Source organism: Phasianus colchicus, chromosome 5, assembly GCF_987193195.1.
Source record: "Phasianus colchicus chromosome 5, bPhaCol1.hap1.1, whole genome shotgun sequence".
Lineage (NCBI taxonomy): Eukaryota > Metazoa > Chordata > Aves > Galliformes > Phasianidae > Phasianus > Phasianus colchicus.
In genome coordinates this window covers 16,860,552-16,875,296 of record NC_143440.1, presented here as the reverse complement: position 1 = coordinate 16,875,296, position 14,745 = coordinate 16,860,552, and the positions used below count along the sequence as shown (strand labels likewise).

Sequence of the window (14,745 nt, the reverse complement as noted above, 5' to 3'; positions counted from 1 at the left end):
ATAAACATGCACACATAAGGAATATTCTGTTTCTAGAGAATTGGAGTTGGATAAGTGATTGTTCCTCCTTGGAAGGAGGAGGACTGCTTTCCTTCTCAAGAAGCAGGGGGTCTTGCATGTGTGATGACTTCATCTTGCTTTCTTTAAAAGCACCCCTTGTTCACTTGTACTGCAGAGGAACCAGTATTTAAGTGATCCTTTGAAATACTTAGAAATACATTCAGCACCTTCTGAATCTGACAAAAACACCTTTCTGCTTTTGCCTGTATTAGGAAGAGGGAAGGCATTAAACCTAAAGGAAGCTGAAGAGAAGAATTGCCTGTTTCTAAGGGAATTGAATATAGCTGGTCTGTTGGAGCAATTAGCAGTAATTCTCAGTGCACATGGAAACTACCTTCTTTGAGGGTAGTCCTGCTGCTCATCTTACAGAGAAAACAGGCTCTCTGGGATGATTGTTTTATCAAGCAGTTTTTCAACCTGTATTTTTCCTGATAAGCATGGAATTAACTCACAAAAAAATAGCAAGACCCCTCATCTGTTGCTGACATATCTGACTTTTCATTGAGCTCTGATCTTCTGACCTCTGTCGTGAGGTATCTGAGAGGTTTCTGTCTGCATACTTGCATTGTATAATTTTGACTGTGGCTGGGCTTGGGCCTTTTGTTTTTTCCCCCAGTGTGGCCTAGCAAAACACCTCACTGCCACGTTTCATCATCCTAGAGGTGTGCTGTTGACAAGCCCAGAGCATTTTGGAGTTGTTTTCCCTCCCCTGTTCTTCGGATGAAAGTATAAATGGAATATGAACAAAGAATTGCTAAGTTCTGGGTTCCTTTGAAAATTTTGGAATGAATCCTCTTTTTTGGCATACTATTCTCCTTAGTACCTCAAGAGAATATCTGGAAGAGAAGTCTTAGTTTTAAAGCTAAACTTTTTGTTCCAATATATACCTAACTGGTAGGTATGGGATTGTAAGTAGAAATGCTGCTTATAGAATTCTTGACAAAATAAAGTTCAGAAACCTTTGTGGCATTGTTGATACAAGAGGAGAGTGTGATCTACATTGTGAATATACTTAAGCTGAAAATGAAATACCTTTGGGTTGTCATAGGAATGATTCTGGAGTAACCACATACGTGAAGAAGGGTAGCTAGTGTGAAAAATAAAGTTTAATTAAATAATGGAAACAACAATGCTGTTGACAAGAGAGACCATAACAAACACTCTGGTTTCTCCTCAGACTGATTTTCTGCATTATGTGTTTGGTTGATCGTAGCCTTGAATTAGCAGTAAAGATTACAGCCTGGCACGAAGATAGATCAGCAGTGTATATACTGTTAGTGCTGTTATATTTTAATTACATCTGCACCTCCATTGCCTAGAAGAGCACTGAAGCTGAAAAACCCATATTGCAAGTGCTTACCCTTAAGTTACGTGAGGAAGAATACTGATTCTTTCATTCTATCTACTGTTGAAAATAAACTCATGAAATTGCCTCTCCCAGGGGCTGGCTTATGCTGAGAAACACACCTAAAAATGCCTTTTCCAACATGTTACACAAATTATTTTTCTAGTGTACTGGATGTTCTGTTGGCATCTTTTTGTTTTCTGGTTTACTTCCTTGGATTGGTGCTTCCACCTACTTAGTGGAAGAAGTTCTGTTGGGCAGAAGCCACAGTTGGGTAGTAATGTAACCTGTTGCTGTCCTTTCCCTGCTTGTCAACTGCAGTAACACCAAAGGAGGTTGACTTGAGACCTGCTCCCATGTGATCTTCATCACACAGATGACCTCTAGAGTGACTTTGGAAGAGGAGATCTTTATAAAAATAAGCTCTCTGGGTTTTTGTGTAGTAGTATTGAAACAATTAAGTTGCTGTGCAGTTTTGCTGTTTTTTTGTCTGATAAGAGAAAGGGAAAGAGAATGCAAATGGCAGAGGGTCTGAGAAGGGGTCGGCTCCCAAGTCCTCCAAATTCCAGCATTTGGAAGTAGGAGACTGGGATCCCTTCCTCTTGCTACCTGAGCATGGTGAACGAGGGCTTGGTTTCTGCCCACGGGTGCTTGAGTTACTGGGAGCTGCCCTGGGGATGGATGGAGAAAGAGAGGGCGGGGTTGCCAGGCAAAGCACGGGGAGGAGGGGAGCCAGGCAAGAAGAGGAAACGAAAGGAGGAGGCTGAGCAAACGGAGGATCCAGCCGGTGCCACGCTACAGGGCCATGGCCCAGCCCAGAGCCTGTGAGTAGCTGCCCAGGGCTTTGTGCTGCTCACAGGGCCTGAGTCAGCTGGTGGTGGGGATTCTTGGGCTTATCTTTCTGGAGGAAACAGAGGAGAGGAGAGGTACTTGGAAGAGGGTCAGAGCTTGCTGGTTGTACACTCTAGGTTTAGCTGGTGGTGATGAAAGCTGGCGAGTCATTCCTGAGCGGGGCATCTTGCACAAGGGAGTTCTATGCTTGGCATCATCAAGCAAGGAAGTGAAACAAGGGAGAGGAGAGCAAGTTCAATTGTGTTTTATTCTGGTGTTTTGACATCCTCATCCCCTAGCTCTCTTCCCACGTGCAAATCCTTTTACTCTAAGTGGCCCCTTCTGGGGCTGCCCGTAGCCCATCTGCAGCTCCCTTCACCTGTTCCCTGTTCTCTGGAAAACCCTCGCTGTCCCTGCGTTATTCCCCAGCATCAGGCTGGCAGCAGCAGCAATGAAAGGAATTGCAGCACCCATCTTGAGTGTGAGGATGTGAGAGAGGAAGTGTCTGCACTCACCAGCCCTGGCCTCTGCACATCACCCAGCTGCAGGCTGAATCTGGGGCTGAGCAGCAGTGCAGGGGTGAGTTATTTGGAAAGAAGCAATCCTCCACGTGGCAGCTCCATCCTGCTGGCCCACAGCTGAGATTAGGATAGATGAATCTGCTGCTGATGTTCTCATAGTGAGAGTAAAGCTGTTAGTGTGGCTCTTGGGTTTCTGGTCAAAGTCTGGTGGGCACCATTTCTTCTACCACTGTGTGTGCTTTCAGGCCCAGACAAGATCCTCTTGCTGCAGTCGTGCTGTGCAGACGGCTCTTGTGTTTTACTTCTGCTTTTCTGTTTCAAAGTTTTGCCAAACTCAAGGTCTCAAGTGACTGGATGACCTGCAGCCATAGGAGTGAAAGTCTCTCTTCCAACCAGTCCTTACCTACCCTTCCTGTCCCACATGCCAGGTCAGGAGCAGGACTGTTTGCGGGAGGTGACGCTCTCCACCCAAAGGCTGCGGGTGCTGCCTCCAGCAGTCCTCGGTAACCCTGCTCTGGAAAGCCTTGACCTCGACAGGAACAAACTCAGGAGCATCACCGGCATTTCTAAACTTGCCAACCTGAAGAAGCTCATCGTATCCAAGAATCAGATTGTGGACTTTCCCAATGAAATCCAGGGCCTGATCTATTTAGAGAAGCTTGAACTGAATCAGAACCAAATCCGGGTCATCCCAGAGGGCATCTTCTGCCACCTCCCCAGGCTTAAGCACTTGCGGCTGAACAACAACCGTCTTGGTGCTCTTCCCAGGGACCTGGCAGCTTGTGGAGGCAGCCTCCAGTACCTCAACATCTCCAACAACCTGTTCCGAACCTTTCCCCAGCCTGTCCTGCAGCTGGCAAACCTACAGGAGCTCCATGTGCAGAACAATGCCCTTCGCCAGCTCCCCAGGGAGCTCTTCCAGGGACAATCCCTGAAAATGTTCAAAGCCAATGGGAACCCACTCAGGGAGCCACCTAGTGAGGTCTGCGCTGGTGGCATCCAGCAGATCCTGAATTATTTCAACCAGCTTCAACATGGCTCAGGGCAGGAGGACAAGAGGATCAAGACCATGTTCCTGGGGGCCTCACTAGCTGGGAAATCTACCATCTGCAAAAGCCTGAAGCAGAGGCAAGCCAAACTGGTGCCCAAGGAAGAACGAACAGTTGGGATAGAGATCAGTGAGTTCCGGATTGAAGACTTTACCTTTCTTTTCTGGGACTTCGCTGGCCAGCTGGAGTATTACATGACGCACCACGTGTTCATCACGCCACAGGCACTCGTCATCCTTGTCATCAACCTCCACATGTAAGAGCTGAATTCAGGGGAGAATGGGAGAAGGAAAATGTATCTGAATTGGGTAACCTTTCCCCTTCGTTTTCCACTTTGATGCCATATCCATTGCACCTAGATAAGTGCTCTTTTCTCAAAAGCTGTAACTAGCTCTCTGTCGCCTCCTTTTAGTACATCACACATATTATTAATCCACCTTACAAAATTCCTCCCTTTTGAGTCACTAGATGTATCTTAATTTGTGACAAGCTAATCTACGTGCTTGTAAGCCTTTGCTTTCTGCCTTGGCAATATCTCTACGTGGCTTTTGGTGCACCCTGAAAATTGAAAGAGCATCAGGATTGGGCTTTTGATACAGAGGAATCCTGCTCCCATCCACAACAGGGGAGGGCTCTGCTACAGCCCCCAGCTTTAAGTGGCTTAGACTAAGGATGGGCAACTTAAGGATGGCCTTGGGTTTGGTCCATGACAACTTAGGACATGTGAGTTCTTTTTCAGCTAGTCCCTGGGACAGCACAGGGTGCGTGGTTAAGCCTGCACTTATAGAAAAGCATTAGATGCAAACCTGGGATTTTCTTTCTCTTCCTCTCCAGGTACCAAACTAATGATGATGCTTTCAAGGACCTTGTTGGCTTCTGGATCAACAACCTGTTCATGCGAGTCCCAAACTCTGTGGTGCTTCCTGTGGGAACCCATGTGGACTGCTGTCAGAAGCAAGAGGTGGAGGAGAAGAAGTCCAACATCATGGCCAAGATTGCGGCCATGCTGGCGGAGAGGAAGCGCAACCTCACTCACTTCATCAACAATCTGGAGGACAGTGAGGAACCTGAGGTTTATGTGGACCAATGGGAGAGGCTGAAGGAGATGGAGAGTTGCACGTTAACTGTAGGGCTGAGATTATTGTGGATTTACTGCAGCTGAAAGGGGAACTAGGCAAGCTTGCAGGATTTGGGCTTGCTCACATGGGCAGGTTTAGTAGGGTAGCTGATGAGGAGGTGGCGGCACCTCACGATCTGCTTTCACCTTGCACAGTGTGCCAACGGTGATGGTTACCCATCGCTGACAAATCAGGCACCTAGTTACTGCAGCAGCTCCATGGGGTTGGGATGGAGGTGGCAACATTGCATACTGCTGTAACTGCTGGCTGTGACCTGCTGGTTCCTTTCTGCTGCTCTCTGATGGATATCTCAGCTAATGGCCCTAGCCTGGGGAGAAGTGTGAGGCAACTACGCGTTGCATGAAGACATATCCACTTTGGTTTTTTTCAGCCTAGTCCATTACTCCTTCAGTAGGGGAGAAATAGTAGTAAGAAATTTATTTTTCAAGTACCATGGTGCAGGTGGATCGTTTTCTGGGACCGCTGCAATACAGAGACAGAGTTATAATCATAGGATCGCAGAATGGACTGGGTGGTAGAAGACCTTAAAAGTCCATTCAGTTCCAACCCCCTCCCAAGGGCAGGGCTGCCACCCACCAGCTCAGACTGCCCGTGGCCCCATCCATCCTGGCCTTCAGCAGCTCCAGAGATGGGGCATCCACAGCTGCTCCGGGCAGCCTGTGCCAGGGCCTCACTGCCCTCATGGTAAAGGTGATGGAGGTGCCCTCTACATGGAAGGGATGCTGTGCCTGGCTATACAGACTGTCCTGTCCTTGTAGACTGACAGGGGAGGCCAGGTTGGAAGGGACTTCGGGATGTGTCTGAAGCCATAGTCTTACTGAAGCTGAGCCAGGTGATTGCTCAGCATGCTGTCTATATACCGTGGCAACCGTCCGAAGATACCCAGCATCACTGGGCAAACAGATAGCTGCTTGGCTTTCTTCAGCTGGGTATCCAGCATTTTGCTAAATGCCTACTGTGAGCACCTTGCTTCACCTCCTTGGTGGCCTCTGAAGCATGGGATCCGCCTGTCATCTCACTGGCTACTATCACAGTGGTATCTGCTGGCTTTACTTTTGGCAGACGTGCTTTCTCTCTTTCAGATCTTAGACCTGGTTGCTGTCAACTGTACAGATCACCGTGATATCAAAAAGCTCGAAGCCACAATTCTGGAATACGTGAAGAATGAGGAGCTATTCCCTGAGGTTGTCCGTGTGCTGCCGCCTGTCTACCGGGAGGTAGAAGCTGCCATTGTGGACATCACCCAGAGTGAGGAGATGGCAGACCATGGTGAGTGCTTCCTCATCCCTCACCTTATTGCTTTTCTGAGAGGGACAGGCACTCTGAAGTCCTTCTGTGTGTGGTGGTGGGATTGCTCTGAAGATCTTGCAGGAGCAGTCATTGTCATTGCCTGGCTTTGTCTGATGTAGGTTTGGGTTGGAAGGGTCCTCAAAGATCACCTAGTTCCAACCTCCTGCCATAGACAAAGACACTTCCAACAGGCCAGATCAACCTGGCTGTGAACACTTCCAGGGATGGGACATCTGCAGCTTCTATGGTTAGCATGTTCCAGTGTCCTGAGTCCTCAAAGGAAGGAATTCCTATTATCTAATGTACCTGACTCCAAGGCCTAGGAAAAAGCAAGGAAAAAGGGCAAGTTCTTCTTCACATGAAGGCTCTGCCAGCATCTGTCAACCTGTGGATGGAGGAGCTTTCAGCTGGTAGCGTAGTCCGTAATGTTGTTCTTTCTCCCCTTTGCCCTGTATAAACTCTTCAAATTCATGGTATCTTGCAGGAATGAGACAGACAGCTTTAATGTTTCTATTTGGCTTCCAAACCTGTTCTATATTTATTGTATAAAATCTTGCAAATTTTATTTAATGCATATCTCTGATCTCAACTGCTACCTAGGGACAACGTGACATTGGGCCCTGCTGATGCTTGTTGGCCCTGTAGAGCAGCCTTTGACAGCTAGCTTGGCTGGTGTACTCCAAGATGGGCATGCTGAGCACCTACATCTCCCTCTAGGCATGATGGACCTCCAGTACCTGCTCAGCGAACTCTCCCAGCAAGAGCACCTGGCCAATCTGGACAGAGAGCTTCTCCAGGATATCCTGCGCTACCTCCACCGCATTGGCCTTCTCGTGTGGTACGAGGAAATCAAGCACCTGGAAAGCACTGTCTTTCTGCGGCCCACCTTCCTAATAACTACGTTCAAGGTGAGCATGGGGAATAGGACTTTGCCATGCTCCTCTCTCACAGCCTCTCATTTCTCTCTCTTCCTGCCCAGCTCCTTGTGAGGGACCGCCTGGTCCAGCAGCTGGAGAGCATCTCTGTGGACACGCTGATTGCGGAACATGCCACCATCAGGGACAGGTCCAACTGGGTGTGCGCCTTCAAGTCAAAGGCAATGCTGTGCCACCAGGCAGTGCGTGCTTTGGTGAAGTACCAGCTCTTTTCGGAAGGGATGCAGGACATCTTTGAGGAGATCATGGGGGACAAGACCCACAGGGGGAAAGGGAAGCTCTTTAGCCTCCTGGAGCACTTTGAGCTCTGCCTGGAGGTGAGGCAAGCCAAAGCACTCAATCCTCAGGCCATTGAGTTTGTGCCCGGGAAGACATGGGAGACAACACAGGACCAAAGCAAGTCCTGGTACTTGTTCCCAACCTACCTAAACCAGACTGAAGATGTTGCTGAGGTGTGGGGAGGAGATCACCACGAGGACCTCCACATCCGTACCTACTTCTCACCTGAGATACCTGAGGGCTTCTTCCACAGGTGCGCAGTGTTGTCCAGCCCCCTGACGAGGCTGTTGGCAGGCCACTCACTGGGTTTGGTTGGGTGCAGAGCAGGTATGATCATCAGCAAGCCCTCAGCTGTTGAGAACATAACAGCCGAGGCATGAAGCCAGGATAGGAGATCAGGGTACAGTCTTGGTCCTGTCCTGGACTTGTGGAGCCCTGAATGAATCACTGTGATGTCCCTTGTCCAGATGCAAGCAAGGATAATGATTCTTCTGTTTCACCTGCCATCTGGGGTGGGTTTTTGCAGTCCATAGAGCTAGTTTGTGCCAATCCAAGCATTATAGAATCACAGAATGGATTGGTAGGAGGGAACCTTAAAGCTCACCCAGTTCCAACCTCTTGTCATGGGCAGTACTGCCACCCACCAGATCAGGTTGTCCAGGGCCCCATCCAGTCTGGCCTTGAATGCCTCCAGCTCTCACAGTCCCACTAGAACAGAGTGTGGAGAAAGACCTGCTTTCCTCTGGGACTGGACCACCTGCCACTGGGATCTTCCAGTTTCTGGAAGGCCTCTTGTCATTGTAGGGTTCTTGACTTGTATCTGGGGTTTTATCAGACAACCAAACCTGGAAGCAGCTCTTGCCTTAACAGGCTGCTCCTGCTGCTTGAGCCATGGTCCTCATTCAGCTTCTAGCTCTATTTTGGCTGAAACTGGTTTAATATTTTTCAGGTCACCCCATTGCCACATTTTCTCCCACTGTGGGATATAAATGGGGAGGAGGGTGGTTAAAGCCACAGGCAATCTCTTTGCAGGTTCCTTGTGAAAGCTTGCTCCTTCTACTCCACGCATTGGGTGGCCAAGGCAACCTGCCTGCTCGTATGCAACGGCAAACCTCTGCTGATTAAAGAGAACAACCAGCGGGCATACAGCTACCTGGAGCTGAGGTGCAGGAAGCCAGCAGGAGCAACAGGTGGGGAGCACCAAGGAACAGGCAAAGGGCTGCCTGAGGAAAGTAACTCTCTTGGTGCCTCTTTAAGTTGCCCTTAGCAGCTGCCACACTTTGGTTAACATGACAAGCTGTGCTGGTATGCCTGATCTGGTGATGGTTGGCCACAGCGAGGCTGGAAGCAAGTTGTGTGGCTCCCAGGCCCTCGTACTGCAGCTGTGGGTAACTGTGCCTCTCTCCTTTTGTCTGGAAGCATTCCAGCTTGCTTGGGACTTCCTCATGGCAGCTGTGTTTATCATCCAGAAGCTCTCTGAAGAGTGGCCAGGGCTGCACGTGTGTGTGAAGACTCCTTGTCGCACGGCCGGCTGTCCCGCAGAGCTCATCTGGCCAGACATGGATGGCAAAACCCCCATGTATGTATGTGCTTGCTCAGCACAGAGCGCTGAAACCTGATGGGTGCTGCTGCAGTGTCAACTGGGGCTTTTTCCTTCACAGGACAAAGGAAGATGTTAAAACCTGTGGAACATGTGGGCATCGGTTTGGTGCAGAGCTGCTCTTACCCAAAGGTGAGGCTGGTGGTGGTGGAGAAGAGCTCTAGCCAGAAGGAGGCATGTGATGGTGGTGTCCTGTCTTGGGCTACATGGGAAGGCACAGTCCCAGAGCAATCTGACCACTAGTGGGGAATTAAATAGGCCATACAAAGATGAAGGGGTATATCTAGCGTCTCTAAGTGGTGAGGAGTTTGTGTCCAGTGGAAAATGCTGGCTCCCCTTCTGGAAACAGGTACTCCAAGCAGTTTTCCTCCGTGGGCCAAAATGGTTAACATTGGCTGTCCTGGAAGCAGCAGGGCTTCCTGCTTATTCTTAGGGGATAACAGCTCAACTGCTGTGTGCTGGAGCTGAGTTGCTTAAGAGCTGACAGTTCCTTTCTTTGTCCACACAGTGCCCAGGCAGCCAGAAGCAGCCCCAGCACAGCCCCCTGTCCACTACTATGTGACCAGCTACGGCACCACCACCTTTGGGCCCAGCAGCATCCATGTCACCCGGCAGGTAGGCTGTCCCCTGCCCTTGCTTCTGCTCACACCCTCATTCCACCCTCCTCAGGCAGCCCAACGCTGCAGATTATCACCTGGAAGGCCTCTGTCATGTGAGCACTTTGTTTTTTTCAGAACATCACCAGTGAGTGACTGAAGGCCAGGGGGGGAGGGAGGCTCCAATGGAAGACAAAAGAATTGTTTTTAAACTGAAGACAAGCTCACCTCAGCACGCTGAGTTTACAAGTACCACTTACATCTTTACTGCAGGGCAATAAATGCATAAATAAATGTGCTGACTTGCGATACAAAAAGGATACATTTAGGGGGCTATGCAACACCAGTGAGTGGGAAGCACCTTTATATAGATATACATTTAACCTTACAAAACTTCAGAAAAGTATATCTGTAAAGAACCACAATCCCCAAAAACTCCAGATAGCTGTTGGAAAAAGCCACGTGCCAGCTCCAGGTCCACCTGGGGGCGAAGGAGGAAGGAAGGAACCCCACTGCACACCATGCTGGTGCAAGGGGGGTTGAAGCGCTGTGCAGTCAGAGAAAAGGCTTTCCCAACCACCAAGCTTTTTGCAGCAGCTTTTGGAGGAGTGGAGAGTTCCTGGACTGGCTCCACTGCTGGCTGCTCATTTCGTGTGTTGACCCTCAGCCAGCACTCACGGCTCGAGCAGGATAGCAAGATGTGCCCAGGAGTAGATGCAAATGCTGCTCTTTTCTCCTCTATAACAGTGAAACCAGCCCAATGCTGACTGAGCAGAGCCAGAAAACTCTTTGCAAGGCAGCAGAGGTGGGGGGAGGAACACAGGAAGGGAGCGTCAATCTGTCTGCATGTGGTATTGCTCAATAAGCTCGAAGAGGTTGAAGGAGTCAGAGAGCTGCAGGCTGACATTGCCGCTGTTGAGGGAGGAGGCTCCTTCCCGCTGCACCTGCTCATACCAGTACTCGCAGAACTTGGGCACCAGCTGCAACAACACACGGGCACAACAGTGGGTGGGGTTTGGGGCAGCTGCTTCTCCATGCAGCCCTGTCCCTCCATGAGAAAAAGGGGGTGCACAGGACAATCCATCTCCCTTGGTCCTGAGAGTCCCAGTCCATAGTACACATCTCCCTCTGCCTCTGAGGGCCACTCACCTTCACCAGGATGAGCTTGGATTCCTTGGGCTTCGTGCTGGAGAAGCACTGCCCAAAGCAGAGGAAGATGGTGAAGTCGGGGGAGCGCTCCCTGCGGCTGTCACGGAAGTCCCGGAGCTCTGCAAGGAGAGGCAGGGCTTGGGCTTAGGGCAGGCCCCAGGGAGGGCAGGGGTACTTTGGTTGGGTGCTTCCCCGCCACCTCAACCCCAAAGCGGGACGGGAAGGGGCCCTACTCACCTGTGCAAAACACACTGAAGTCAAAGATGGTGGTCTCCTGGTCCCGGTGGAGCAGATTGAGAGGGGGTTCCCCGCCCTCGAGCTGCTGTGACAAGGCCCAGAAGACCTTGCACTTCTTCAAGCGAGTGGCCAGGAGCTGGCCGGCACGCTGCTCCAGCCGCAGCCCCGCCACCCCCAGCAAGTCCTCAGTGTAGTGCCGCTGCCTGGGGTCGACCAGGGTCTCGGGGCTGGGGAACAGCACCAGCCGCTGCTCGGCCACCGCCGGGTCCAGGGGCTGGTAGGCCAGCACCCACCGGCTGTCGACCACCTGCTCCTGGTAGACCACCTTCCCTCGGTAGTAGATAGTGATGTCCAAGATGGGGGGCAGCTCTCCTGCACGAAGCAGCTGTCAGTGGTGGCGGCCCCAAAAACCCCTCATCCCCACAGGCGGACCCTTAGCTGTGTCCCCATAGAGGATCCCTCACCTGTGTCACCCGCCAGTGGCGGAGGCGCGGGGTTGGCAGGCTGGAAGAGTAGCTGCTCACCCGGGGATGGCGCAGGGATGGCACATTCCTCACTCACAGAGGGGCCCCCGGCCCCATCCTGCCCGCAGCCCCCACCTGGGAGGGGCTGGTCAGCCAGCAGCAGGGACTCCGGGGGGCTGCAGGTGCCCTGCTCCTCCAGGTGCCTCCAATCCTGGAACAGTGGCACAGGGAGGCAGCCACCTGGGCCAGAAAGCAGCAGAGCATCCTCTGGCAAGGCATCCCCTACAGAGACATTGTAGGTGGGTGGGGGTTTACCTCACTCTGCGTCCCCCCAAAACAAGTGGGCCTGGTCTCACCTGCATGTGCCCAGAGGGCTGTCTGGGAGCTGAGGACAGAGATGTTGCATTGCTGCAGTATGGACTGCAAAGCGTCCAAATCCTCCTGCATCAGGGCTGGTGCAGCAGCACCTTCAGCACTGTCTGTGGGACACAGCGGGGGGGTCACCAGCCATCAGCAACCCCAAGCCCAACCCCCAGAGTGGGTCAGTCCTGGGACAAATCCAGCACGATCCCACTGCCAGGCTGAGCCTGAGGTGCCCCCACACACAGAACAGGGGACTGGGACCTACCTGTGGGAGTGTTTTCCGAGGCCAAATCATGGTGGTTGAGCAACAGCTGCAGAGGAAAGCAGGACAGGGCTGAGGCACTGGTGCTGTGGGCCCAGGCCAAAGATGAGGGCTGCAATGCCCCAGTAGCAGCACCAGGCCCCCTCCCCTTCTGTATGCCCATCCCATTACCTGCGGCTGGGGCTGTTGCAGCGGGGCATCTGACACAGGGCCCCCAGAACCTCTCTCATTGAGGATGGCTGGAAGGAGAGCAGGGTGAGCAGGATGCCCCAAGCTCAGCCCCCATTTTGTTGCTTCCTCCAAGCCTGGGCTCACCTGAGGCAACTGCATAGACCTTGTGCGGGTCGTTGTTGCACTTGGAGCGGTCCTCCAGCAGCGTGAACATGTGGGTGCTCCTCAGGGCACAGCGGAAGTTGGTCTTCCATTTGGCTGGATCCTCAGCATTCCCCTCGTACCTTCCACTGGCTTTAGCCCAGGCCTGGTGGGCATGGAGAAGTGAGCACAGGGACCCCAGAAATGCGGGCCTTGATTATCCTATCTCATCCATATTGAAGGCCTTGAGGTCACTGCTGGTTACCCCTCGTCCCACCACCTTGAAGACCTTGGGGTCACTTCACTGCTAGTCACCCTCCAATGGAATTGGAGTGGCAGGACGGTCGAGGTGGGAGGACCCTCTGGGTCCATCTGGCCCAGCCCTTGCAAAAGCAAGAACATCCAGCATTGGGCGCTGCCATTCTCACCTGCTTTGAAAACTACAGTCCTCCAGTCACACCTATCCTACTTCAAAGACCTTGCAGTCACCACTGGTGACCACTCCATTCCCATCCACCTCAGAGACCACAGGATTAGAACCACAGCACCATTAAGGTTGGAAAGGACCACTAAGATCACCACATCCGCCCACCAACCCATCCCCGCCATGCCCACTGACCACATCCCTCATTGCCATATCCACACAGCTCTTACACACCTCCAGGGACAGTGACCTCACCACCACCCCGGGCAGCCTGTGCCAGCATCTCATCCACCCATCTTGAAGACCACAGACTTCTTGTGCCACTTCAAAGACCTCTGAATCACCGCTGTTGATCATCCCATTTCCAACCAGCTTGCAGACCTCGAGTTGCTGCCGTTGACCTCCCCATAATCTGACCCACCCTTGGGTCACTGCTGCCCACCTTATAGACAGACCACTGGGCTGCTGAGCTCAACACCCCCAACGTCACTGCTGGCGATACCCCAACCACCCTGAAGTCAGCCCATCTCTAAGACCCCCACCTTGAAGATCTCCACGTCGCTGCTGGTGACATCCTTCCGGGCGTTGTGCTTCCAGGGGATGCGGAAGATACGGCGGGCCGGGTCGATCCAGCAGAGGCCGTGGTACTGCCCGCTGCTGACGGCGTTCAGCAGCCAGGGCCCGAAGCGCAGCTTCTGGGCGTCCCTGCGGGGCGGCACGGTCAGCTCCCGGGCAGCGCGGACAGCCGGCGGGCACCCGGCCGCGCCGCTTACCCCTCGCTGTCCAGCGCTGCCATGGCTCCGCGGCGTCCGGACCGGACGGTTCCACCCCGGGGCCGGGCTTTTATAGAGCGGCGGAGGCTTTCCTGGAAATCACGCGGGGAAACGAAACTGAAACCGCCGCGGTGAGAGGGAGCGGCAGGGAGGCTGCTGGTCCGCAGCTGCGTGGTGCGGGGATGCGGCTCCAGCGCTGCGCCTCCGGATCCGCCGCGACCCTTCGGAGTCGGTGGGGATATCCGGACTGCGCAGCGCGGGTCGAAGGGCGGACCGAAACGCTGCCAGCGGGGCTTTCCCGCCCCGGTCCCATCGTGCAGTTTGGGGCTGGAAAGTCCAGCAGGTTTTGAAGTTATTTTTAAGATTTAACTCTTCTTCTTCCAAGCCTGGGCGCACGCTAAGGACTGTGCAGGGAACCAAGCCCAGACGGCAGCGCTGCTCCTGGGTTTCGTGCACAAAAAAAAATCAGGCCCCCCTTCGTTACCCCCCCAAAAAAAATCCTCTCTTTCCTTGCTAAGAAATCCCCCTGTTGCATCATAGGAAATCCACCCGTTACTCCCCAGGGACTCTTCCATCGTTGCCCAGGAAATTTCCCCATTGCTTTTTAGGAAATCCATCCCTTGCTTCCTGGGGCATTTCCTTGGTGCTGTTCAGCAGTTCCTCACCTTTCCAGGAAGTTCCTCCACTGCTTGCCTGCAAATCCATCTGTTGTGCTCTAGGAAATTTCCCCTCCACTGCCAAGGAAGCATTGCTGTTCCTTTCATGGAGATCTCTGCCTGCCAGGCATTTCTCCTATTTGCACTCCAGCAATCCCCCCATTGGTTTCAAGGATGTTTCATGGTTAGATTGCCCATTGTTTTCATGAACATCGACCACTGCTATCCACAAAGTTCCCCCACAGATTCCCAGGATATTTCAGTATATTTGCTCCTTTGCTTTTGAGGAATTCCCCTTACTGCTCTCCAGAAAATTCCCACATTGCCTCACAGGAAATTTCCCCATCATCCTCCAGGACATTTGACTGTACCTTTTCAGCATTTCCCTATCATTTTCTTGGATTTTTCCATTTTGCTTTGTAGGAATATCCCCGTGATGCTTTAGGACACTTCCTTACCA

General features: G+C 52.2%; 2 protein-coding genes across 4 annotated transcripts; one reads left to right on the top strand and one right to left on the bottom strand.

Moving 5' to 3' along the window:
• Positions 1–37: 37 nt before the first annotated feature.
• LOC116239025 (malignant fibrous histiocytoma-amplified sequence 1 homolog) lies at positions 38–9,921 on the top strand. Of its 3 annotated transcripts, none has more exons than XM_031609021.2 (11): positions 38–2,229; positions 3,186–4,062; positions 4,641–4,932; positions 6,028–6,214; positions 6,953–7,143; positions 7,215–7,702; positions 8,482–8,639; positions 8,869–9,028; positions 9,111–9,181; positions 9,558–9,664; positions 9,784–9,921. In XM_031609021.2, the coding sequence occupies exons 1-11, from the start codon at positions 2,211–2,213 to the stop codon at positions 9,799–9,801; spliced, it is 2,568 nt and encodes an 855-aa protein (XP_031464881.2). In that variant the 5' UTR covers positions 38–2,210; the 3' UTR covers positions 9,802–9,921. The 3 variants fall into 3 exon arrangements, with proteins under 3 accessions (XP_031464881.2, XP_089996780.1, XP_089996779.1); XM_090140654.1 differs by having other exon boundaries at positions 3,081–4,062; XM_090140653.1 differs by having other exon boundaries at positions 3,003–4,062.
• On the bottom strand, positions 9,888–14,057 carry IRF7 (interferon regulatory factor 7). The gene is made up of 10 exons (XM_031609022.2): positions 13,630–14,057; positions 13,399–13,561; positions 12,436–12,598; positions 12,292–12,359; positions 12,124–12,169; positions 11,852–11,974; positions 11,496–11,777; positions 11,032–11,403; positions 10,795–10,913; positions 9,888–10,625 (listed from the first exon to the last, which is right to left on the bottom strand). The coding sequence occupies exons 1-10, from the start codon at positions 13,650–13,652 to the stop codon at positions 10,479–10,481; spliced, it is 1,506 nt and encodes a 501-aa protein (XP_031464882.1). The 5' UTR covers positions 13,653–14,057; the 3' UTR covers positions 9,888–10,478.
• Between the last annotated feature and the right edge of the window lie 688 nt (positions 14,058–14,745).